The sequence below is a fragment of the Delphinus delphis genome, chromosome 8 (assembly GCF_949987515.2).
Source record: "Delphinus delphis chromosome 8, mDelDel1.2, whole genome shotgun sequence".
In the NCBI taxonomy this organism is placed as follows: Eukaryota; Metazoa; Chordata; class Mammalia; order Artiodactyla; family Delphinidae; genus Delphinus; species Delphinus delphis.
Genome location: NC_082690.1, coordinates 64,442,467 through 64,468,019, shown reverse-complemented (window position 1 = coordinate 64,468,019; position 25,553 = coordinate 64,442,467). Strand labels below are relative to the sequence as shown.

Sequence of the window (25,553 nt, the reverse complement as noted above, 5' to 3'; positions counted from 1 at the left end):
GTGTTCTGCATTCACAGCTAGGCTGCTAGATGTGGTCATACTTGCAGGTCACTGGCTGTTGATCAACAGGAACTTTTAGTGGCTTCAAATCTGCCACTGAAAAGGCTCAGCAGGTTGGCAGAGGCATCTTTCCCCCTCTCTCACCCTGTCAGGCTTCCTCGGGAGATGTCACTTATTTAGATGGGTGCAGGGAGGAGCTGCCCGTGTTATCCCTCTAACTCACCTGCGGGTGGCAGCGGCTTGGGATATGACCATGAGGACCCCACACGCTTCCTGACTTTCATGAATTTTTGTCAAGTATTAACACTGCACCAATACCCCTTTCTTCCCAGCTGTGTGGGCACTTCTTTAGGAAGCTAACTGCCTTTTTCTTACCTCCTTGGCAGAAACATGTGCTGTCAACAACGGAGGCTGTGATCGCACCTGTAAGGATACTTCGACAGGTGTTCATTGCAGTTGTCCCGTCGGATTCAGTCTCCAGTTGGATGGGAAGACCTGTAAAGGTAGCCTGTCCCTCTCCATGCGGCTAATGTGTGGGAGTAAAGCTCTTCCCCTCCACACCTCCTGAGCGACTCCAGATTTGCTTATGATTCATATTGATCAAAAGGAAGCTTTTCTTCCCTGGGCTAGTAGAAGGTTGTAACTGAGTAAGCTTAATTAGAACCAGCTTAATTTCACTAACTGTTGAGAAGGTCAGCTTCTACAAACATCAAATGATCCATTTCAGGCAGTGGCCTTATTAGAAGAAAGCAGTTGTTCAAGGGAACATTCTTTTGCAGGAGATAATATCATCATATCATAAATAACAGTCTAGAGATTATTATATAAATAACAGCCAAGATTGTTATCCAGAGAACAATGAATAACTGTACGATTAACTTGTACTGATGAATAGAGACCCCGATGACCTAGTATTTCATGGGCCCGAGTACAAAGGCTTAGTTCTTTAACGTGATAAAAAAGTAGATAACCAGTTACCAGTTGAAACTGAGAAAAGATAAAATTAATTGAGTGTCAGAAATCACTTAAAAGCATTGAGGCTATTTGATCGTGGTGTGATTTGCCAAAACAAATATTCTAGTTCCTTATAACTTTAATCATTAAACTGGAATGGGAAGTATAGGAAAGGAAGCCATCTTATCTTGAGAGACTTGTGCAAGGATGAGAATATAATAGGACATCACCGTTCTTTCCCATAGCTTGTTTCCTTAATGCTAGTCAAGGGAGGGGCAGTGTAAGTCAGAGTTCTCCAGGGGACCAGGCACTTGTCTTTCAAAATGGGTTAAGCCAGACAAGAGAACATGTGTAAGTTTAAAAACATCAGCAAACATCCTTAAATGCTTTTATGGGTCTGTTTTGTTTCAGAGAATAATGAAGCACACACAATAGCACTTCAGGGATTTGTGGATAACGAGGCAAGTATCGCTGTCTGATTTGCCGATGCTTGACTGTTACAGATATTGATGAGTGCCAGACGCGCAATGGAGGTTGCGATCATTTCTGCAAAAACACCGTGGGCAGTTTTGACTGCAGCTGCAGAAAGGGATTTAAATTATTAACAGATGAGAAGTCTTGCCAAGGTATGTCCTGAAACATAGCTAGCTGTGCTGTGTAATGCCCACTGGTTGGATCGGAGAAGACGAAACCCTGCTCGGGCAGAGACTGGCTCGCTGGGCTTCTCTACGGAGTCATTAATCCAACCTCCACCCTGTGCTTCACTTATTTCATCTGTTAAGTAAAATAGAAACACTGAGGTAGCTCACAGGTATATTTTGGAAATTAAGCTGTTAATGATTAGAGAACACCTCAGTGAACCCATGTGGTGTGATTACAGCGGAGCTCGCTGCTAGAAATGGAATGGATCACAGAATGCAAGCAGGGTTGCATTAGGGTGTTGAAATTATGAATAATTTTCCCTTTCTAAAATTCCCTTTAATGTTATGGATTTTCTAACAAAATTTGGTGACAAAAAGTTGTTGATTTAGTTAACATACCTTTTCTCAGCAAAAAGTTGGGGTCAACCAGTTGGTCCCTTCCTTATAGGCCTTGTTTGAATGACCAGCCTTTGGTGTTTGGGGAAAGGGTAGGGGTGAGGGAGGGAGGGGATTAAGTTGAGGAAAGGCTGGGCAGTTCTTGGGCAGGATTTCAGACCCCTTCTCAGACACATCCTTCCCATATAAGGGGCGCAGCAAGGGAACTTCTCTGGGTAGCAGTTGTTGATATTAATAAGTGTTTTGCACAGTGATAAGCTGTTTTGGGTTGGGGGCATCATTTATATTTTCAGCTGAGCACATTTTATGCCCCACTGATATATAGAAAGAAACTCTCAGGAAAGATGTGCTGTCATTTATTTCTGATCCATTGCTGAGAATAAGAACAGCCTAACTTATTTTGTTAGAAATCCCAGAATTAAATCAAAATCAGAAAATAATATCTGATTTCACTTCATATAATAAAGATGCAACATTACCTTTCTATAATCTTATGGTGTGAATTAGGTTTCTCTCTTGTTTTTTTCTTCTTGGTATGTAATTTGTCAGACACTTCACACCCCTTTAAATTCAGCGAGTTCACTCTAGATGACTACTGCACAGTTTTCTTCTGTTTGACTTGGAAGGAAAATTTGCCGTTCCACATAATGTTTCATAATGTATAGAGCAAGAAATACTATTTAAGCTGTGTCAACACATTAAAAAGGAATTAGAAAGTGATCTGCTTATTTTTGACAAAGCAAAAGCCTGTTGTGAGCAGCCAAAGTCAGCTACTGAATGAGCCCACTTTCTCGGTAACTGGCTGATATTAATAAAAGAATTCATAGAATGATATCAATTACTACAGAAGAAGTGGACTTTTTCTCATTTTTCACTGATCAGTCTTGGTAGAACAAATATTTACACAGAACAAACTTACTAAAGAAATTGTCAGGACTTCTGGGAAAAGTTACGGATGAAGAGGTTTTGTAAGATTTTGCCCTCTTTTATTTCATGTTTTTCATTCCTCCAGTCCCTTCCAAATGTTTGTTTTTTGTTAACATAGTTTCTTGTGGCACGTTTGGTGTTGAAAAGGGATCTAGCAATGGTCTAGTTGGCTTCCACTGAGTCCTGGTTTATCCATTTGGAGATACAAGTCATAACTCTGTTAAAATCTTCCAAAGAGTTGAGGAAGTGAAGCACTGAGATTCTAGTGTACAGGAAAGATGTAAGAACCAGACCAGGGAAGAAGAGATGATTAGACTGACAAATGCAGCCTCCTGAGGCTAGTTTCCATGACCTCAACTGCAGCCAAGGATGCCTTCATGCTGAACCGGGAAGGGAGGGAACCATGGGGAGGAACTGGAACGGAACCATGGGGGAGGAACTGGGACTGAACCATGGGGGAGGAACAAAGCCAAGGGATTGGCCAAGAGGATCCTGTTTGGTGCTTAAGCACCACATTTCAGTGTCTGCAATAGAAAATTACTGAGGATGTTAATGTTAATGCATTCTTTTAGTGCAGAGGGCATTAAAACCCTGGATCAACTGGCCTCCTGGGGCCAGAAGATGAATTCTGGCAAGACCCAAAAGAGATAGGAGCTAGATTTCTCTCCGGCTCAAGTGTTTTCTCCTTTTAATTGGCCATAGCTTATAAAATTACTATTGCTCCTTTACCAATTAGTAATAGAACAGTAATAATGCACAGGCAGCACCCTAATAGTTTACAAACCCCTTTTGGTTATGTTATCTCATTTGACTTCATTTAAATATTTTAAATTATTCAGCCCTGCAGATAAGCATGGGTGAGAGAGACCAACCGAGCTTTTAGGCAAGTGCAGTGTGCAACAGAATTTGGAAATAAGGGTCCTGGCTGTGAGTATACTTATTGTGGGCTGCTCAACACTTTGTTTAACACAAGTGAGCCGGGAGAACTGATAGATAATTTTCACTTTGTTGTTTTTGTTATTGGTCAGCAACTGGTGTTCTTATAAGTGTATTCTTCTCTCCACTGTCCCTCAGAGTTGGTTTCAGCTCCCCTCTCCCTTTGACAATTACAGATGTGGATGAATGCTCTTTGGATAGGACCTGTGACCACAGCTGCATCAACCACCCTGGCACGTTTGCATGTGCTTGCAACAAAGGGTACACCCTCTATGGCTTTACCCACTGTGGAGGTGAGTGGAATCCCTCTAGAGTCGGATGAGGCTGGGACTTATTCCTAAGGTTTCCCCAGATCAGGGCCAGTTTTTCTACCTTGGGGGCTGAACCGGACATACCAGGCCCTATACAGTAGTAGGGAGTCCATCGACTCGCGGGAAGCAGCTGCTATGGGAAATCGTCCCACATTGATCCCTTTAACTCGTCACGTGTGAAATGGAGTAGAGAGAAGAGCTGAGCTCTTGCAGTTGTGAATTCTTTATGGACTTTATTGATACAGTTGTACTCAGACAGTGGGTGGGTCTCTCAGGAGCTGGTGCCCTGTCCGCTGGAACTTCCCAAGATAGTAAAGTCATGGCCCTCGGAGAGGCTTGGCAGTGCGCCAACTGATTCCACAGCTCTGCTCTGCATAGGAACTGGCTGCGGAGCTTGGTTTGAGCTCTTTGAGCTGGTCTTTGTGCAGGTCTCTGAGCTGGAAGTGGGACCATGGACTCTGTCTCCCTGCTCTGAGCCCTTGCAGCAACATGTTCTGATGTCTCATGACCTTACAGCTAAGTAAACTATGGCTTAAGTCAGATTTGGCATCACTCTGCTGTCTCTAATCATCAGATTCATTCAGCAATCTTTGAGAATACAGATTCTTATTCTAAAAGTCTAGGGCTTCAAGGTGATTTTGGGGATCTGAGGATGTGGGAACCACTGGCTTTAGTACTTCCTGCCCAATCCTTGTTTCCTGTGTCCTTAAGAAGAATGGATAGTAGTGATTTGCTGTAGATAGTGTTGTTTTTCTTCTCCTTTTCAACACATCCCTGGCATGGCTGAACACATGCCCTTCCAGTCCATCAAGAAACCCCGAGGAAATATTCCCTGAATATAGACGTGTATTTGGGTTTTAGTTGGAGTCACCTTCTGACCGGGACTCAGTCTCAAGTTGATGGGGATTAGTGCAAGTCATTTTTCTTATCTATATCCCAACTATATGAACCGCCAAGTGGGGAGTCCTAATTCTCTCTGTCTCTCTTGGGATGTAGCCCAGGAGGATGGTGGAGTTTTAAACTGGAAGCCTGTGCAGTGTCTGAATTTGACACCTGAAAATAGAGTGTGACCCCCTTCTGAGTGTCCTTACTGGCGGAAATGTTTGGTCAAGAATGGAACTTGAGTCCATGCTGGTGAGGCTTGTGCCAGGAAGGCCACTGAGTGGGGAGTGGGTCAGCTCGTGCCAAGTGCACATTCTGAAGGCCGTCAGCACCTTCCCTTAGTTCAGTGAGCTTCAGCCGTGTGACTCACCTCCTGCTCCTTCCTTGATGGAGGGATCGTGTCAGCCAGGTCAGCAAATGGCTGCTGTGACAGGAGAGCGTTTTGCTCCACAGACACGAATGAGTGCAGCGTCAACAACGGAGGCTGTCAGCAGGTCTGCGTGAACACCGTGGGCAGCTACGAATGCCGGTGCCACTCTGCGCACAAGCTCCACTGGAATAAAAAAGACTGTGTGGGTAAGAGGCGCCGAGGCTCGGGCTCAGTGCGCGGGCTCACCGCTGGCCCAGCAGCACTCTCCCACGTCCCCCTGGTCCCACTGGACCCGGAGTGCGGCTGACCAGTCCTCCACTGCATTCTCCTCCCCCGAGCTGCAGCAGCCGTTCTTTAAATCCTTCAAAAACAGGAGATACTTTGCAGGCCCTTGGGGGTTTCCTTCTGTGCTTCTGCGTAGGTTGGAACTCACTTCTGTTTTCCTGGTTGCTTTTCTGCATGAAAAGAATAGAGTACAAGGCACTCCTTTACCCTGGGGGAAATAAACATGGTGTCCGTGTTATGTGCTGGGTGTCGGCACTACCTTCCCTTCTTGGGGCCTTTGAGCATGGGACTCAGCCGTCCTTGTCACACCTTCTCTCTCTGTAAGTGTCTGTATTTTGTCCTGTCTAGAAGTGGAGGGGGTCCTGCCCACTAGCGTATCACCCCACGTGTCCCTGCAGTGTGGTAAGAGTGGTGGAGGAGACAGGTGCTTCCTCAGATGTCTCTCTGGCATTCACCTCTCTTCAGGTGAGTGGGTCCCAGGCCCTGGGGCAGGTCCTCATGCCAGGGCCAGGCCTTCCTGGCCTTCAGGTGTTAGATGGCTTCAAAGGGCTTCCAGGTCTTTGACCAGCTGCCCCCTGACCACTGGAGGCCCATGCTCTGAGACCCTGTATTCTGGGGGCTTTTCTAGTGGTTCATGTGGAGTGGGGTTGCGGGTGACTTGAGCTGCCACCGGGAGAGACTGTAACCTTGCTTACCTGCTGACGATCCACATTCTGTCTGTCAGGACTGCAAGAGGCCTATTCTGTCACCTGCGGCTCTTCCTCTCCTCTCAGGAGCAAACAGCAAAAATCAAATGACTCTGCTTTTGGGGGTAATTACCAAACCTGCGTGTTGTCTCTGGGGCTCACGGTGTTCAATGGGCTTCATTTGTGGGATACTGTTCTTGGGCGTTGGCTTTGTTTTCTTTTCTCCTAATCTCTTTGATGCCGCAAGCACGTTACAGGATGTTCTTACCTGTAGCCGTGGTGCCTGCGATCTGACTCGCCACATAACAGACACTTACTGAGTGTCCATTGTGTGCTGGAAGGCTCCATGCAGCCCTGGTGGGTCATCATATTGGGCAGAGGCCCACGTAGCTCTAGGACCAGGAGACGCAGGTCTTCCCAGCTCCCTGTACCATAGAGCACCTCAGAGGCTTGGCAGGAAATGTGGGCTTGGGGCACATGGCATCAGTGGAGACAGGGACATGACAAGGGGAGCAAGGATTCTGACCAGGGACAGGGGCCCAAACCCTTTATCAAAAGACAAAGAAGGACATTTAAAGCTTTTAAGAGGCCTTGTCCTCCCAGATTTAGACAAGCATCTGTGATGATGTCATGTGAACATCTGAATAAGGAAATGGTTCTTGATGTCCATATTATGTATATAAGCAAAGATAGAGATGCAAAGCATGATAATAACAGCTCGTGTGAATTGATGGAGCAGTTAAAACATGCCAGCCACTGTGTTACATGTATTAGCTGATTTAATCCACACTACAGCCCTCTGGGGCAATTTTACTGTTATCCTCATTAACCAGATGAAGAAACTGAGGTTCAGAGAGGTGAAATAACATATCCAGAGCGACTCAGATAGGAAATAGTGGAGCCAGGATATTGACCAGGCAGTTTGGGTCCAGAGTCTTAAGCATTATCCTTCACTGCCCGTCTTGTCTGATGTTTGGACCCAGCCAGAGGGGACTTCACAGTCTGTTTCACCAAAACTCGTAGTGATGATCACTTGGAGATTAAGGCCACCCTAAGGTGAGCAAGCAAATAGTTAACAGTTATTCAGTTCTTACTATGTACCAGACAGTAGGCTAAACACTTTTTGTTTTGCATTATCTCATTAATCCTCACAGCAGCCCGGTAACGTAAGGACTGTAATTATGTCTATTTTACAGATGAGAAGACTGAGGCTTAGGGAGACTAAGTACCTTGCTCAAGTTCTCATCACAAGTCGAAGGGCTGGAATTTGAATCCTGGTCATTGGCTCCAGAGCCTCACATGATTAAGACTGACCATGGAAGGAGAACAGAATTTTCCATATGAGACCCTCAAAGTAGGGCTTGCTCCCTCACAGACCCTGAAAATCCTAGCCACGTTTAGTGAGTGCCATCCTTGTCTGGAATGGTGGCTCCCTCAGCCCTGTCCTCCCAGGACAGGCTTATTTAGGAGAATCTGCCCTTCCATTTCCCTCAGCTGTCTTGCTCAAATTTGAACTGGGGGATTCTGGCCTTCCTTCTTGGAAAGGCACAGAAATGACCTCATTTTTCATCTCACCGTTGAGGCTGTTTTGGGCCCTTCCTTTGTTATGTTTGAGCCCTGGATTCATCTCAGATGGAGCGATAAGTGTAACTCTTAGGAGGCTCCTGGTGCCCCCAGTCCAAGGGAACGGGCGCTCCCCAATCCCAAACTTTCTTGGTCTCAGCATAAGAGAGGGGCTCAGGGTGTACTTCCAGCAATGGACAGCTCTCCATTACCCACTGGTGTTTCCATTCCTTTGCCTCTGAAGGTAACATCTCTCACTTGTTTCTTTCTGAAGATGTCGCCACCGTCAGGACAAGTGTAACCTTTAAGCTAAATGAAGGCAAGTGTAGTTTGAAAAAGGCTGATCTGTTTCCCGAGGGTCTGCGACCAGTACTACCAGGTATGGAATCAGATGGCTGGTGCAGGGAGCTTGCCTGCATTGTGGGAAAGGGGCCTGTAATGAGCCGAGCCATTCAGATGGGATCGAACAGTTCAGAATCTCTGTGGACTCTCTTCACGAGATGAAGAAGAGCCTCACTTGGCACCTCCGTATGCTTCTGGAGTTATTCTTCAGGGTTTCCTTTGCAGGGTACAAAGAGTGAAGCTCTGGGGAAAGCTGTGAGTTAATAGGAATCAATGAGGGCTTAAGATGCATTAGTACCTTGTGATCATACTGGGTTAAATTTTCTAGACCTTAGAGTTTCCTTAAAATAATCCAAAATCCGAATCCAAAGAAATGAAAAAAAGGTTTGGCTCAGAAAGGGTAACCTTTGATGAACAAAGATGTAATATCCAGCTTTCCTGCTGGATTTAGTTTTTGGAGGCAGTGATGCCATTTGGCTTCAGCAGAACAAATACTCTCCAAGTAGACCTGGCCTTATGAAAAGAGCAGAATCCAACATTCCTCTTTCTTCCCCAGCTCACATTTCCAGTATTATTTCATAGAATAATTTTAGAAAAAAAAATCAGGAGTCATGTATTAGGGAGGGTTCTTTCCCCAATCTACCCTCAAATAAACTGTACAAACAAATACATGCAAAATCACTCTAGTCACATATGAGTGCCTATTTTAAGTAACTAACCAAGATTAATTTGGGCACCTCCATTTGATGGAACATTATGCAGCTATTAATTATGGGTTTTCAAAGAATGTTTAATGACATTAGAAAATGTTCTTATTATAATGCTAAGATGGAAAAAGAGAGAGTAACATTGTGTATATCTAATATGACCTAAATTGTATAAGAAAAAGCGTGAATAGAAGAAAAACAAAGAAAACTCACCATGTCCTTATTAGTGGGTTATATGTGGGTGGAAGGATGATGAGTGATTTTAATTTTTGTCGTGCATTTTCCAAATTCCCCACAGTGAGCATTTATACTTTTAATCAGAGGGGAAAGCATTATTTAAAAATAGATTTGGGGGCTTCCCTGGTGGCACAGTGGTAGAGAGTCTGCCTGCTGATGCAGGGGACACAGGTTCGTGCCCCGGTCCGGGAGGATCCCACATGCCGCGGAGCAGCTGGGCCCGTGAGCCATGGCTGCCGAGCCTGTGTGTCCGGAGCCTGTGCTCCACAAAGGGAGAGGCCACAACAGTGAGAGGTCCGCGTACTGCAAAAAAAAAAAAAAAAAAAAGATTTGGTCTTTAGTTCACTTAATGGTATTGTACTAATGTTAATTTCTTAGTTTTGATAAAGATACGTGTAAATGTAGGATGTTAACATTAGGGGACACTGGGTGCAGAGTATATGGGAACTCTGAGTACTCTCTTAGCAACTTTTCTATAACGTCTAAGCTTATTTCAAAATAAAAAGTTTAAAAAATAGATATGGAAAAATGGAAAGGAAAACAGGTTCAGAATGAGCATCTGTTCAGTTTGAGATGTGAAGTTAGCCTTTTGAAAGGGTAAGATAGATCTTTAGGGAAAAATTAATTTGCCTTCTCCTTCCTTTGGTCCTGATGACCTGCTGATTTGAACATCCTTATAATGTTAGAGAACACGATACAGATAATTCTTCAGTTCAATAAAGTAAGATTAGTTAATTGTGTGGATGGTATGTGGACCTGCTCTTTGGTTCTGGTTAACAATCATTAGTTAAAAGATTCACTGGAAGCCATGGAGGGAGGAGTGATGGCCAAAGTCAGGAATGAGGATGCACAAAGCCCTGCCTTACATAACACTTTCACTCCCCTCCTACGTGCCTTCATGATATTGTTTGGTTCTGTTGATTCTTTGTGCCATTTATTGCTCCTGGTTATTTCAAACTGAGCCATCATTGTTGACGTGCTTTCCAGCTTTCCCTTCGGGTTGGAATTACTCCAAGGTCAGTTTGCCTGAAAGCAGGAGTTAATTTCCTTGCTACTCCTGTGCTCGTTCCTTACTTGAAGCCCCTCAGCCCCTGCTTGAGACATCATAGTCCAGCTTTAAAGAAACCAACTGTGAGAACATGAACGCACCTTAACAAATTACCAGTCAGGAATGCAAGACGATCTTTGGTCCCCATCTTCCGCAGATGTGGCCGGTCAGTCGGAAACATCCAGCATTTATTCATGAAAATAAGTTTCAAGAGCTAAATTGTAAAGTTATATAGGTGGCAATACTGGTTCTTCAGGATTAAAGTGTCATCGTGCTGCAAGCTGAGGGCTTGCAGCGTCTTGGCATATGGAGTTAATCATCTAGTCCCTTGAGAGTTGTTCTAATGAAATGTTTACAGAGTTGTAGCGAATGTTCAGCTGAGTGCTTTGCCAGGATTTGGCTTCCGATAATTTTGTTTCTTCATACAGAGAAGCACAGCTCAGTAAAAGAGAGCTTCCGCTACGCAAACCTTACATGCAGCTCTGGCAAGCAAGTCCCGGGAGCCCCCGGACGACCGAGCACCCCTAAGGAAATGTTTATCACTGTTGAGTTTGAGCTTGAAACTAACCAAAAGGAGGTGACAGGTTGGTTTGAAAACAGTCTGTGGTGCCAGACTTCTTACGGCTTGCTCCTTATTTCTTTGCCTTTCACTTTTCATCATTCTTGCCGGGGGTGGGGGGGTGGCCGGAAATAGTGCAACCACTGAAGTATCTCCTGTTTTTTTTCACCCCCAAACTAAACTGAATTGTTTTGGAACCTGATGATTTTATCTGCTTCATCAAAACCCAAAGCTACCATTTTGGTCAACAAATTTCTGTTTGAATTGAATGCTGCCCAGCCTGCTAGGTGCCCAGCTCCAAGCCTCTCCCCATGCTGTGCACAGGGAGCTGTGGGTGTTTGTGGGTCCTGCAGTTGGTCTGGACATGCTCACATGCTGCAGCCTGACCCCTCCACTGCTGTCCCTCTCGTTTCTTCAGCCTCTTGTGATCCGAGCTGCATCATAAAGCGAACAGAGAAGCGGCTCCGGAAGGCCATCCGCACGCTCCGGAAGGCTGCCCACAGGGAGCAGTTTCACCTCCAGCTCTCAGGCGTGGACCTCGAAGTGGCTAAAAAGTCTCCCCAAACATCTGAACACTGGGCGGAGTCCTGTGGAGTGGGTCAGGGCCATGTAGGAAACCAATGTGGTGAGTGGCCTGCTGGCCGGGACATTCTTGCTAACAGAACTATCTTGAGCTCCAAAAACACTAAGGGTAACCAAAAGCAAGTCTGTCCCATCCTTTCTCCCCAGGCTTCTTCCAGAGAACACCTGGGACACCCACGCTCATTTAAGAACTACATGTGGGTGTTGGCCTTGCCTACAGGATCAGGAGCCCCCCAGCACCTGGCATAGTGCCTGGCACTTATTAACTCTCTGTTGGGTTGAGGGACAGAATGGAAGAGGCAGGGTTGATGAGAAGAGGGAGTGTTGCCCCTTAAGGATCTGAGGGACCGTGGTCTTCAAAGCACTGTAGTCCCCCAGCTGGGGCAGGACTGCAAGTATAAGGCATCCATGAGCCTTCTCGACACTCCACTATCACAGTTCCCCTATCATCCCTCTGGTGTGACACATGGTGGCAATGAACAAACTCCTGTCCATAGTTTTGTGCAGAGGCAAGGCTGGGGGTCGCTCAGCTGCCTTATGAGATCCCCGAGCTATGGCCCAAGCTTTCTAGTAGTGTCAGTTCCAGTGTATGGTGGTGGTGGTGGTGGTGGTGGTGGTGGTGTGTGTATGTATGCACGTGTGTGCATGTATCAGAATTAAACTTGAGCAATATCAATTCTATTCCTCTGATGAAGTTCCAGGCAAGAGGAATCTGGGCAAGACGTTCCAAGGTGGTCAGTCTTGAGATTTGTTTGTTGTGAGAGACTGTTCTGGGCAATTATGAGAGATTCTACCTAAAAAGTCTTAGATGGGGGGAAATTAGGGTCTCTCTTTACAGTAATACTGTAACCATTTGTTGAATCCTCATCTGTCACAAGCATAACACTAAGCATTATATCTGCATGACCTCATTCAGTCCTTCCAGTAATCTTACCAGGTAGGTATTATCTCCATTTTACAGATGAGCAAACTGGAGCTCAGAGGGATAAGTGCTCTTGCTCAAGGTCCCATGGATGGTCCCACTCCAAAGCCTGTGCTCTGGTCCCAAGAAAGGTGAATTTCGATAACCAGACCCCTCCAGAGTAAATTGGTGTCCTTTCTGAAGTGTCATTGGAATCATGAGGCCTGAGAAATGATGCTTGAGCTAAGGAGTGATAAACCAGTGTTTCTGAAGAAGCAAAGCTGAGCCCAGAGGCACTTGTTCAGAAGAATTGTCAGCAATAGGTCCACAGCCCAACTCTGTTGCTTTGCCAAAACATAGTGAAAATCATGTGTAAAATCAGTGTAACTGTCCACCAGGGGCTGGTTCTCAGATAGTCTTGACTTTTATTCCAGCTGACTCTCCTAAAAAAAAAAAAAAAAAGGTAAGAACAACCCAGCTGGTTGGTTGGTTCTCACTGAAAATTCTAAGAGTTCCAGTTTCCATACCAAAATGGTGATGAGAGTTGGCTGTTGCCGCCCTGCTTTCCAGGGTGAGTTGCAGAAACTGTCAGGATAGGCGGGCCAGCCTCCTTCTGGCCTCTCAGAGCTGAATTGCACCCCTTCCCCCAGCTTCTGTCCTGTGGGAAGAGGCCCTGCAGTCTCACCAGGGAGGTTTATGGGTCAGTTAAGAGTTCAGGAAAAGCTAGTGTCAAGGGCCCTGTGGAACAACTCCCAGTGAGAGTATTATTAGTACTACCATGGGGATGCTTCTGGGGAATAGAGGCCTCAGGGGGAGGATTAGGAGTTACTTAACAGAGGCCTCATGACCATGACAGCTGGTGAAAGACACTCAGTACAAGGTTTGTGTAGCTGTTGTGTGTGTGAACGTGTCCCTGAGATGCTTATCACGCTGAGTTAAGTTGGATTTGCTTCTAAGGGAGGCCATGTATCCTGTCTCAAGAGCTCCCTCTAGCACTGGATGAATTTTGTAGTCCACAACATCAGGTTCACCCTGCCTGACAGCAGTGTTAAAGATTTTACCATGTCAAAGAAACAGCACAAGGAACTACCAGTGAAACTCCTTTCTCCTGCTGGAGGGAGGAAGTGGGTGTAAAGAGGAGTCAGGTGTGTTAGTTAGAAAGGGTTTTTACCCAGCAGACTCCTGGCATGGGCAAACCATGGTGTCTTTGTGTGTGTGTGTGTGTGTGTGTGTGTGTGTGTGTGTGTGTGTGTGTGTGTGTGTGTGTGTGTGTGTGTCTTATATTCCTGATCTATTTAATGGTGTTAGAACATCATAAAAAGCAGGCTTACTGGTATTTTCTGAGCTCTGATGGCACATGCAGTGGAGACAAACCTAGGGTAGTTCTTTTTAGAAATTGTTTTGTGTTTCTAGAAAAGAGCCCAAAGACTGCTTTGAGTCACTTGGAAGGAGAGATGGAACCATTATGTTTTTCCTTTAAAATATTTTTTATTTAGTTTTTAATTACCTAAGTGGTGCATATTCCAAATGATACAGAAATGTACACAGTTAGGATGGAAACTTTCCCATCAGGTCCCAATCCCACTCCCCAGAAATAATCACTGTCAATAGTTTGCTGTGTATCTTTCCACATCTGTTTTTATGCATGTATAAAAATGAAATTTTATTGACTCATTCAATAAATATTTATTGAGCACCTACTGTGTGCCAGATACTATTCTAGGTGCTGGGAATCCAATAATGAGACAAAAGAGCAAAAATCTCAGCCCTCATTGAGTTTACATTTCTGGAGGAGGGAGACATACCACAAACCAATAAAGAAGGAAATATATCCTGTAGCAAATGGTGGTAAGGGGGTGACGAACAGGTAAGCAGAGAAGTAGAATAGAAGATTCTATTTTGGCAAGGGGAGGGGTGAGGAGCAGTGTACTCCCCCAAAACATGGACTGTGTTCAGGGACAGTGGTCATTGGAAAGTGTCATTTGGGCAGAGATGTGAAGGATGGGAGGAACCAGCTATGGGGAGATCTGGGGGAAAGAGTCCCAGCCAAAGGCAACAGCAAGTACAAAACCCCTGAGGGCTGGAGAGAAGGCCAAGATGATGAGAGCTGAGGGAGGGAGGGCAGAGGAAGAAAGTAAGAGCAGTAGCAGAGGGCCAGATCATGTGGGGAGTGGAAATCCTGGTGAGGTCGCTGAATCTGAGTGAGAGAAAAGCCAATGAAGGGATTTGAGTGAAGAGGTAACAAGGTTCTGACTTAACGTTTCAAAAGGATAACTTTGGCTGCTGTATTGAAAATAGGCTGTAGGTTTGTTTATGTGTGAAAAAAACCAAAAAATATATCAATGCAGTTTTAATAGTGCTGTGTATTGTTTTTAACTACAGGGTAGATCATGGACATCTTTCCATGCTACCAGAGGAGCTACCATACTTCTTTTAAAGCTTCCTAATCTATATTTGTTTTAAGACACCAGTGTTTATTAGCCATACTCCTATTGGTGGACATTTAATCAAGTTATTCCTGATTTTTCTGTTACAAATAACGCTGCAGTGAATTTTCTTTTTGTGCACATGTCCAGTATTTCTGAAGGATAGACGTGCAGATGTCTAATTGCAGATCAAAGGACATGCATATTTAAAACTGAATAGATGCTGCTAAATTACCCTCCAAAAAACATACTAATATATACTCCCTCCAACATTGTATATGAGTGTTTTTTGCCCTGCCTCATGGCTAACATGGATTATATATTACTGATCTTTTTCTTTTTTAAATTTAATTTAATTTATTTTTGGTTGCGTTGGGTCTTCGTTGCTGTGCACGGGCTTTCTGTCAGTCGCAGCGAGCGGGGGTTGCTCTTCGTTGCAGTGTGCATGTTTCTCATTGCTGTGCCTTCTCTTGTGGTGGAGCACGGGCTCTAGGCGGGCGGGCTTCAGTAGTTGTGGCATGTGGGCTCAGTAGTTGTGGCTCGCGGGCTCTAGAGCACAGGCTCAGTAGTTGTGGTGCATGGGCCCAGTTGCTCTGCGGCATGTGGGATCTTCCCAAACCAGGGCTCAAACTCGTGTCCCCTGCATTGGCAGGCAGATTCTTAACCACTGCACCACCAGGGAAGCCCTACTGATCTTTTAAATTTTTGCAAATCTGATAAGTAAAAATAATAGTCATTTTAACTTGTTTTTCTTTGATTATTAGTAAGACTGAGCATGCCTTCATATGTCTGTGGCGATTTAGATTTCTTCTTCTGAGAATATCCTTATGCTTTGCCAATTTTTCCATTGAATTTTTTGGTTTTCCAATATGATTTTTAAAAAATAAAATTTAAAGTCCCAAGTTATATCAAAGAACATAGTCACTTCTGACCAAACATTTTCTTTCTTATAGTCATTTTTATACAGTAAAGTCTCATTAATTTGACATTTAAGGACTTTGGGGACAGCCTGCTCTGCAGGTGACCTTTGTACCATCTGTGATCAATTTTAGCAAGATGGCAAAAAAGAAAAATAGCTATTATATTCTCCAAGGAACAAATTCCTTAAGCTCACAGTAATTCATAAAGTCCTTCATATATAGAAGAAGAAAGAAAAGAAAAAATTAATGATGAAATGGATTTCTATTTTTCTTTCATAGCTGTTTATCCTTTCATAAAGGATACATTATTTAAGGAGTATACTTGCTAAAGTATAAATTTTTTTTTTTTTTTGCGGTACGCGGCCTCTCCTGCTGTGGAGCACAGGCTCCAGACGCACAGGCTCAGCGGCCATGGCTCACGGGCCCAGCCGCTCCGCGACATGTGGGATCCTCCTGGACCAGGGCACGAACCTGTGTCCCCTGCATCGGCAGGTGGACTCTCAACCACTGCGCCACCAGGGAAGCCCTAAAGTATAAATTTTTGTATTTGATTATTTTGAAAACTTGTTGAAATTTTAAAAAGACACAATCCAGGCAACTGGCAAACTGGGAAGTATCCTAGTGCCTGGGTTCTTGAGAGACTAGGAAAGTTTAATTCAACTTTTAATAGTAGTAGTGTTCCTCTGCAGTAGTTGAAAAAACTTAATTAAAACAGAATTTATTGAGATCCCACTCTGTGCCACTCTATGAACTTAGGTTGAAGCAGTGAGAACATAATGGGTGAGAAGCCTGCTTTTATGAAGTTCACATTCTAATGGAAGGAGATGGACAATAAAAAAGTAAAGAGAAAGATAATTTCAGAAATTATAATTGTTATTGAAGATAATAAAACAGAATGGGTCAGAGGGGAGGAGAGATTACTAGTCCCTACAGGGTGTTCAAGGGAGACCGTCAGAGCAGGTGACGTTTGAGCTAAGACCTAATTGAGAAGGAGGAGCTGGCCATGCAAAACTCTGATAGAGGCAGGGGGTGCTCTGATGGAGGGGATAGCAGCAAGTGCAAAGGGCCTGAGGCAGGAAGGAGCCAGGCATTTTCTTCTTAAGTTTTCAAAATTGAGAAATTATTTGGAACTGAACAGGCAGCAAATTTCTTTTCTGTTTTAAATCAAGGAAAATATAAAGTGTATATTAGCAATATAGACCAATATTAGACCAATATTTAGCACATGGACTTGGTAGGAAACGCTTTTAATTTAAAAAACATAATTTAATAAAATGTTGACATGTATTGAGCCCTTAATGTGTTCAGCCCTGTGCTAAGTACTTTACATGTCTCATCTCATTTAGTCTCATCACAAGTCATTCTGCATCATGCCCTTTTTACAGATAAGGAAACTAAGGCATAAGAAGGTAAGCAGTTTTCCCAATGTCACGCAGCAAGTCAGTGGCAGAGCCAGGATTCTCATTCAGATCTGACTCAAGAGCCTATGTTCCTAACCATCTCAAATTGAATGCTCTCACATCTCCCACATATAGCCTGTGCCCTGTGATTATCTTACTCATGCCGCACTCGTATGGAGTGCCCTGCATGGGCCAGCTCTGTGGTGGGTGCTGAGGAGGTCTGAATAAATATGACAGCATCCCTCAAGTCGTAACCCTCCCAGGGAAGAGTCAGAGAAGCCTTCCCCAAAGAGAGAAAGCCTAAGTGAGTTTTGAAGGGTGCACAGATGAAGCATAAATGGGGAGGAGCATTCAGGCAGAGGAACAGCCTTAGGTAGTGAGGTTGAGCAAGATGTACACAGGGCATTATTGGCATTTCAGTATTACTAACCCTGGAGTGGAAGGTAGGATGCAGTGAGCAGCTAGGCTAGTGGGCAAAACATGGCCAAGTCATGAGAGACCTTGAATATGTTGCTAAGGAGCCTTGACTTTATCTCTAGGTGACAGGTGTCATTAGAGGCTTTAATCAGGGAGCATAAGGTCATATTTACATTCTAGAAAGATCTAACTGAATTGGGGGTCAGGACTGGAGGCAGAAAAACCGATCTGGGAGCTTCTGAATGCTTTGCATAAGAGAGATTGAGAACATGAAGGCACTAGATGGAGTAGAATAGAAGCAGTGGATTAGAGAAATATTTAGGAGGAAACGTGAGCAGCATTTGATGATAAATTGGGTTGGGGACTGAGACGAGGAAAGAGTTGGGGTGAGCTCAGAGGTTTCTGACTTGGCCTCTGATCCTGCACTTGCTTCCCATATGTCCCTCATCTCACCCAGCCCTGTTTCATATGCAGGAGGCACTGAGAAAAAGCCTGTGGGTTGGTTGAATGGCTAGATGAATGTGATCACTGGGGAAGAAATAATCAGAAAAGATTTATAGGAAAAGCAGAAAAAAATGGGCTCTTGAGAGGGCATGAGAAAGAATGAAAACTCAGATACAGAAAAGGGGACTAAAGCCTGAGTTTGAGAACTGTAGGGAGGCAAGTCAAGGAGGTTTTTGAGCCAGGGAGTGAAGCAGTCAGAGAAGCACTTTAGGAAGGTGAATCTTTTTTTTTTTTTAATTAAAAAAAATTTTTTTTTGCTGCGTTGGGTCTTCATTGCTTTGTGCGGGCTTTCTCTAGCTGCGGCGAGAGGGGGCTCCTCTTTGTTGCGGTGCGCGGGCTTCTCATTGCAGTGGCTTCTCTTGTTGCGGAGCACGGCCTCTAGGCGCATGGGCTTCAGTAGTTGTGGCAGGCAGGCTCTAGAGCGCAGGCTCAGTAGTTGTGGCGCACAGGCTTAGTTGCTCCACGGCATGTGGGATCCTCCCTGGCCAGGGCTTGAACCCATGTCCCCTGCATTGGCAGGCAGATTCGTAACCACTGCGCCACCAGAAGCCCCTAGGAAGGTGAATCTGATGGCAGCATGTAATAACAGAGCTGAGGCCGAGAGGAACACAGGCAAGAGAAATCATTGGAAGGTTATTGGAGTAATCTAGATACGAGATGGTGAGGAGCAAAGGACACTAGTGCCATGGGGATGAAGCATAGGGGATGGACAAAAGGGACACAACTGTAGGATGCTGCAGCAGGGAGGAGAGACGTCTGGGATAACTGTGGTTTGGAGCGTTGGTGACTGGGAATATAGAGGTGCTGTTTAGAAAGAGAGTAAAGCCAGAGGGGTAGGAAGGCTTGGGAAGGGAAGAGAGAAGCATTCCCCTTGGGAAAGTTGAATTTGAGTTGCAACAAGACTCCTAGGCAGAAATGTCCATGGGCAGGTGGGAGTCTAGGAAAACGACTGCACCTCTCCATGTGCGGACTGACCCTTCTATCCTGCGTCTGTCCATACATGCTCTGACTCGCCTGCTGCTGAAATGGATGAACAGCCCACGCTCCTTCCTAAGGGTAACTCCTGCACTGGGGCTCTGGAGCCCATTCCCTCTCATCATCTCAAAAACGATACTCCTGCTGTTGTCCCCACCGACCCCCATCTCAGAATTCTCCTTCTCTACTGGATCATTTCAAACAGCACGCAAACCTACCTCCCGTCTTAAAACCCACACAAATCCTCCTTTGACTTCCTGCTTCTCTCCAGATCCTGCCTTCTTTCTTTGACCCCCTTGTAAAGCAAAACTCCTTGAAGGACTTGTCCAAATTTGCTGTCTTTACTACCTCACCGACCATTTTCTCCTCCACTCTAGCCAATCTGGTTTTCATTCCCAACCTCTCCACTGAAACTGCTTTTCCCAAGATTTCTAGCAACTTCCACATTACCAAATCCAGTTTCCAGCTGTCCCTCAGACTCTGCTGATCACTCCTGCCTCCTGGAAACTCTTGTCATGGGTTTCACACACCACACACCTCCGGTTCTTCTTCTGCTTCACCAGCTGCTCCCTTTTCATTTTCCATACTGGTTCTCCCCTAATTTCTTATCTCTAAACATCAGGGATCTCAGGGCTCAGTCCTCCATGCCCCTCGCCTATCTTCACACTCTCCTCGGTGACCTCATCCAGCGCCATAGCTTTAAATACCACCACATGCTAGTGACTCCCAAACTGCCCTCTCCAGCTCTAACCTCTGTCTGAATCATGGACTTCTCTGTTCTAGAGGTGCTGAACATTTTTGATCACACATATACACACACACAGTGAAATACTTTTGAATTTGTGAATGTTTACTTATTTTAAAATTATATACTCTTACTATTGGCTAATATATTGTGTACAACATAACAAGTAGAAGAATGAGATACAGTTTACATAAACAAAATTTCAAATAGCTGGCTAGTCTCTGAGGGACCGTATTGACAACTTGGTAAGGTTCATTGTGAACAGTAGTGGTTGTAAATCATTTTTCAAATAGTCTTTTTGTTCATTACTAGTGTTTTGGCTTAACTCTTGTCAGATCTGATTAAATTGTCACTGTTTCTATCCCGTGATGTGGTTTGACAAGAGCTAGTACCAGGAGAACAAGCTGTGTCAGCCCTGCACTTCCCTGTGGTTCACCTGCACTTGCATCACTGGTTCTGCATCATGGGCCCAGGATTTCTACAGGAATTGTTTAAAGCTGCTTTCTACTTTGTGATGGTTCAGTTGGTTGAAACTAGATCATTTTAATCAGGAAATCTATTCAATGAGGCACAACTGAAATTCTTCTCGAGACACTGAAAAGAAGTGAGTCAGTCAGTACCTCCCCACCCACAGGTCTCTTTCTCGGGGACCTTGTGTCTTCACACGTGTCTCTGACTTGTGGAGATGTGGACTGACTAAGGGACTAATTTTTTTTTGGGCTGCATCGGGTCTTAGTTGAGGCACACGGGATCTTTTGTTGCTGTGCGCAGGCTCTTCATTGCGGCGCGTGGGTTTCTCTCTGGTGTGGCGTGTGGGCTCAGTAGCACCGCAGCATGTGGAATCTTAGTTCCCCCACCAGGGATTGAACCCTCATCCCCTGCATTGGAAAGCGGATTCTCAACCACTGGACCACCAGAGTAGTCCCTAATCTTTTTTTCTTTTAAACAGAAGAACTTTAAAAAAAATGATTTTTCTTTCAGTTTTATTGAGATATAATGGACAGACAGTACTGTATAAGTTTAAGATGTACAACATAATGATTTGACTTACATGTATCATGAGATGATGACCACAGTAAGTTCAGTGAACCTCCATCATCTCGTATAGATACAACATTGAAGAAATAGAAAAAAAATGTTTCTCCTTGTGATGAGAACTCTTAGGATTTACTCTTTTAACAATTTTCATATGTAACATACAGCAGTGTCAATTATATTTATCATGTTATACATTGCATCCCTAGTACTTATTTATCTTATACCTGGACGTTTGTATTTTTTGACCGCCTTTATCCAATCTCCCTTTCTCCCACCCCCAAGCCCTGTGCAGCTCTGGTAACCACAAATCTGATCTCTTTTTCTGTGAGTTTGTTTGTTTGTTTGTTTTTGAAATATAATTGATATACAACACTACATTAGTTCCTGGTATGTGACACAGTGATTTGATATTTCTGTACATTTCAAAATGATCACCATGGTAAATCTGGTTTAATTGCTAAACCAGTGAACCTTTCTTTACGTCTTATTTTTTAGATAAAAATTAATACACATAGATGTGAAAATGCTTTGCTCACACTCTGGATCATTTTGTAAATGTAAATGATACCCCTGAGGTGTAGCATTCTACCTTGGAGACCACAGGTATAACTGTCCATAGCCTTCTCAACACCAACACTTGCGTGGCCAAAAAATATCTTAAACTTGACATGTCTAAACAAAACATTTTATTCTCCTCTCTCCCTCCAAAATAAAACCCACTTCTCCCTCATCTCCTTCATCCCTCATCTCCGTAACTGGCATCCCTGTTTGCCCAGTTGCTCAAGTTGAAAGCCTCAGTCTTTTTGGCCTCTCTTGCTCTGTCATGCTCCTTACTGAATCCATTAGCAAATCCTGTCAGATCTGCCTTTACATTATATCCTGAGCCTAACTAGTTTTCTCTTCCTCTGTTATTACCACTCTGTTCCAAACCACCACCATCTCCTGCCAGTCTATTGCTATGGGCTCTGAATTGTTCTCCTTAGCCTTGCCTGTCTTCAGGCTGTTCTCCACACGGTAGCTAGAAGATCTTCTAGAAACATAAGTCAGATCATTTCACTGCCCCATTTGAAACCTCCAACACACTTTGAGTAAGGTCTAATTTCCTTACCATGACCTTCAAGAACCTCCGTAAGCTGGCCCTTGCTTGCTTTTAGAGTCCATATCCTATCACCCAGTCCCTTTCACTATGTTCCTGCTACATTGGCTCTTTTGCTGTTAGGCAATACCATCACAAGGCTGTTTCTCTCATTTCACTCTGCCGTCTGCTCAGAGAGGCCTTTCCTGGCTACTCTTCGAAAATAGCATTCATGCAAACTCCATCCCCACCACTCTTTGCCTTACCCTCTCTGCCCGTTTTACTTTTCTTCATTGCACTTACCTCTAGTTAGCATTCTACTATGTATTTATTTGTTTGCTCATTTATCGTTCATATTCTCCACTAGAATGAGAACCCCGTTAGGGCAGGGCCCTGTCTGTCTCCTCTGCTGTATCTCCAGCCCCCAGAACAGTACTCTGCACATAATCAGTGCTAAGTATTTAACTGAATAAATGAGTAGATGAATCTTCACAGGAACAACAGATGAAATCCCAAGGATAGTTGCCGCCAACACTAAGAGAAAAGAGGGCCAAGGGCAAATCTTTGGGGAAATATTTAAATTGAGGGCAAAAGAGGCACTCTAGAGGAAGTGAAATCTCAGTCCCATTAACTAGGCATGAAGAAAACAGCACGCACTGGGGAAACTCAGCAAGGAAGGCGTCAAGTCCGGCTCATCTCTCTGCCTCAACTCTAAGAATGTTTTCAAATAGCAAACTGAGCACACACCAAAAACCTGGACAGACATGACAAATCAACCTCTCAGCCCAAGGGAGTGCTCTCTCCTGTTATCCTGAAACACTCATTTAAAAGGAGTTCAAACCAGGATCCTGAGGCCACAGCACTGCCTCGAGCGCCATTGCCTCTGAGCCGTGACAAAGCAGCAGCTCCAGGAGACCCTGGGAATCCACGTGGGCTGCCTGTGGCTCTCCTTCAGAAGGCAAGGCGTGATTCTTAAGAAAACAGTCAGATGCTGGAGAGTGACCCCTTTTATTAGGTTCACCATCTTAGCCACAGAGAAACCATAGTGTTTGTCCATAGCCTGAAATACTCAAAGGCCGTGGTATTGAAAAGAGGGCCAGCCTTCAGGTCTCTTTGTCACCATTAATCCTGGTCCCCACTGGTCTCTCCCTTTTGCATCAGAAAGGCTTTCTTTTTTTGAAGGGGAGAGAAAACAGCTGTGCGGGATTTGAGAATGGGATTTTAATGGTCACTGAAGACACACAAAAGCTTTGCTGTGATCGCAAAGTGTTCTGGGGGCAATTGACTCCTTTGTCTGGGGCAGCAAAACAAGCTGGCTGCTCAAGGAGAAAAGAGAAGCAACTGGAACTGGCATTGAGGTCTCTTTAGGTCAGATCTTTAGCAGATTTGCAAAGAGCTGTTTTCAGGAGTCTCTTCATGACATTTCAGAATAGCTTTTTAGTGTTTAGCCCATTTTTACCTTGTGAAAGGAACAAATTAATCTGGAAGGTGCTTGCCATGGATTATTTCTGTACGTCTTTCTTTCTGGAAGGAAGATGGAAACTGTGAGTGACAAGATGAGCTTGTTTATGTGGAGCAGGCCTTTCACTGTGAGAAAAAAGAACTGGTGCCCTCTTTTCTGCAGGGCAGCCCAAGGGGCATTTCTCAGTCCTTTGCTCACTTGAGAAATTGCAACAGATGTGGGATATCTTGAGGCTTCACAAAACGTAACCTTGAAAAGGCTTTGCGGGGTTTCAATAGTTCTAAGAAGGAGTGGACAACCAGAGCAGCGGGAGTCCGTCCAGTTACTCTTCGCAGAGAGAACCAGGTCCATTCTTGTCCACCTATATGAAGGGGATCGTTTTCTGCCAGAGGAACAGTGATAAAACAGACCAGACTGATCCGACTCTAAGTTATGATTCATGGGGCTGTTGGAATCTTTGCCATCGTATGGGCACTGTCCCTTTAGGTGAATGAGTGTTATGAAAACAGCTGTTCCCAAGATGGACATGGCTTGGGAGAGGAGCTCCTAACAGCCTTGGTTTTATTTTCTTGCTGCCAGTCTTCATGACAGCTGGCTTGTTAGAGCCATGAAGGGGTTAGGCTCTCATTTACTGGCCTGCTATAGGCGCTGGGATAGTCAGGTGGAACACAGGATAAAAAGCCATGAATTCCTACTACATAATTCAGCCCAGCTTTTCATAGGAGGTGAGCTGAAACCAGAGTAATTATGGAAACCATTATCCTGTAGGGCTGCATTTAGAGACTAAGTCTGGAATTATAGGCTCTGTCTGCCAGAGCTCTGTGCATCATACCCACGATAATGTCGTTTGCCAAGAGTTTGGTTCACTTTTAATTTTTTAAAAAATGTCATTAAATGAATTAAAAATGATATGTGAATATTGTAAAAGAAAATCCAAACAATATAAAAAAATATTAAGATTTAGATTTTAGAGTAGACTTTGACTGATATCATTTAATTGTAAAAATAATATTTGAAATGTGGCATGTTTCATCTTACTATGATTTTTTTAAAAAGCCTCAGTTTTCTTTAAATTATGGGGTAAATAATGAAAAGACATTTTTATTACTGGTAATAGAGAACTTTGCCATGTTTAACCCTAAAAGTACATATGCAAATTGCATTTGTAGGGTAGGATGAAAACCAGTATTCCCCCTTACACACATTCAAGAGCTATAATAGCTAATTTTATCATGTGATATTTTGTTTTCTATTTCTTAGCAGCTTAGGTATAAAAGAAAATGTGTTTTATTCCAGTCAGACTCCCTTAATGCCCCATAGAGAATCCTTGGCAAAGTCTGGAATTGTGATTCAGTCGGCACTTTTATTCAATGACCTTTTTCCTCTTTAAACTCAAAGCTCTTGATCTCATTGTAGGTGTATTTCACAGATTAGCTGTGGGACCTTGGCCAAATTATTTAATGTCCCTAAGTCTCTGTTTCTGTGAAATGGAGCTAATCATAGCGCCCAGCTCCTTTGGGTGTTTCCAGAACTAAATGAGATAAAGTGTGTAAAGCTCGTGGCACAGTATCTAGTAGATGGTACGTACTCAACAAACGTCAGCCATCAGAAAGCCTGCTTTGGTGGTTATGATGATGTTCTTTAAATATTATACTAGGGAACCCACTTCAGTATATTTATATTCATATCCTAAAATAAGATATGAGCCCATGTTTAACTAAGAACACCAAAATATAATCAAAAGCATAGTTTATTAATTTCCTTGTAGTTTATTCTTTCAGGAGACATTTACTAGGCTTTGCTCTTTGTCATGTATCAATTTTATTACAAATATGAAGCATGCTGTTTTGCAGAGGTCATCTGTAAGACCCTTGAGATCACCCTCCCCACAGCCAACAGAGAGTGGGCTTTTTAAAACACAGCTTCTGGTCGTATTCTTCTCCTTTCAATGGTTCCTTTACCTGCAGGATAAAATCCAAAGGCCTGGCATTCAAGGACTTTTTCAGTCTATCCCCAACCTTCCTTTTTTCCCTTTCCTCCCATGTCAGGCGTGAATCTTTACAACCTGCCGCTCGTCCTATCTGGGGAGCTCCTACTCATCCTTCAAGGCCTGACACAAATGTGGCCTCCTCTAGGAAGCCTTCCAGGATGCCACAAGCCAGAATTAATAGCCCCCTCCTCTCTATTCTTCTAGCACCAGTCCTGTGTTCAGTGAATGATTTTCACTTTTATACTCCTCCTGTGAAGTAGGGAATGTCATCAGT

The 25,553-nt window shown here is 44.1% G+C and overlaps 1 protein-coding gene across 6 annotated transcripts in view; it reads left to right on the top strand.

Moving 5' to 3' along the window:
* Positions 1 to 25,553, top strand: part of SCUBE2 (signal peptide, CUB domain and EGF like domain containing 2) — a 71,133-nt gene that overhangs the window by 25,273 nt on the left and 20,307 nt on the right. For 4 of the 6 annotated variants that reach the window (XR_009520392.1, XM_060018460.1, XM_060018459.1 and 1 more), the window contains 9 exons: positions 387 to 503; positions 1,458 to 1,580; positions 4,031 to 4,147; positions 5,501 to 5,623; positions 6,051 to 6,167; positions 6,427 to 6,513; positions 8,226 to 8,330; positions 10,714 to 10,869; positions 11,263 to 11,469. Coding sequence is in view for 5 of the 6 variants with exons in the window: in XM_060018460.1 (XP_059874443.1) it covers positions 387 to 503; positions 1,458 to 1,580; positions 4,031 to 4,147; positions 5,501 to 5,623; positions 6,051 to 6,167; positions 6,427 to 6,513; positions 8,226 to 8,330; positions 10,714 to 10,869; positions 11,263 to 11,469 (1,152 nt within the window). In the remaining variant the exon portion in view is untranslated. The remainder of the gene's footprint in view (positions 1 to 386; positions 504 to 1,457; positions 1,581 to 4,030; positions 4,148 to 5,500; positions 5,624 to 6,050; positions 6,168 to 6,426; positions 6,514 to 8,225; positions 8,331 to 10,713; positions 10,870 to 11,262; positions 11,470 to 25,553) is intronic. The other 2 variants (XM_060018461.1, XM_060018462.1) reach the window with 2 other exon arrangements.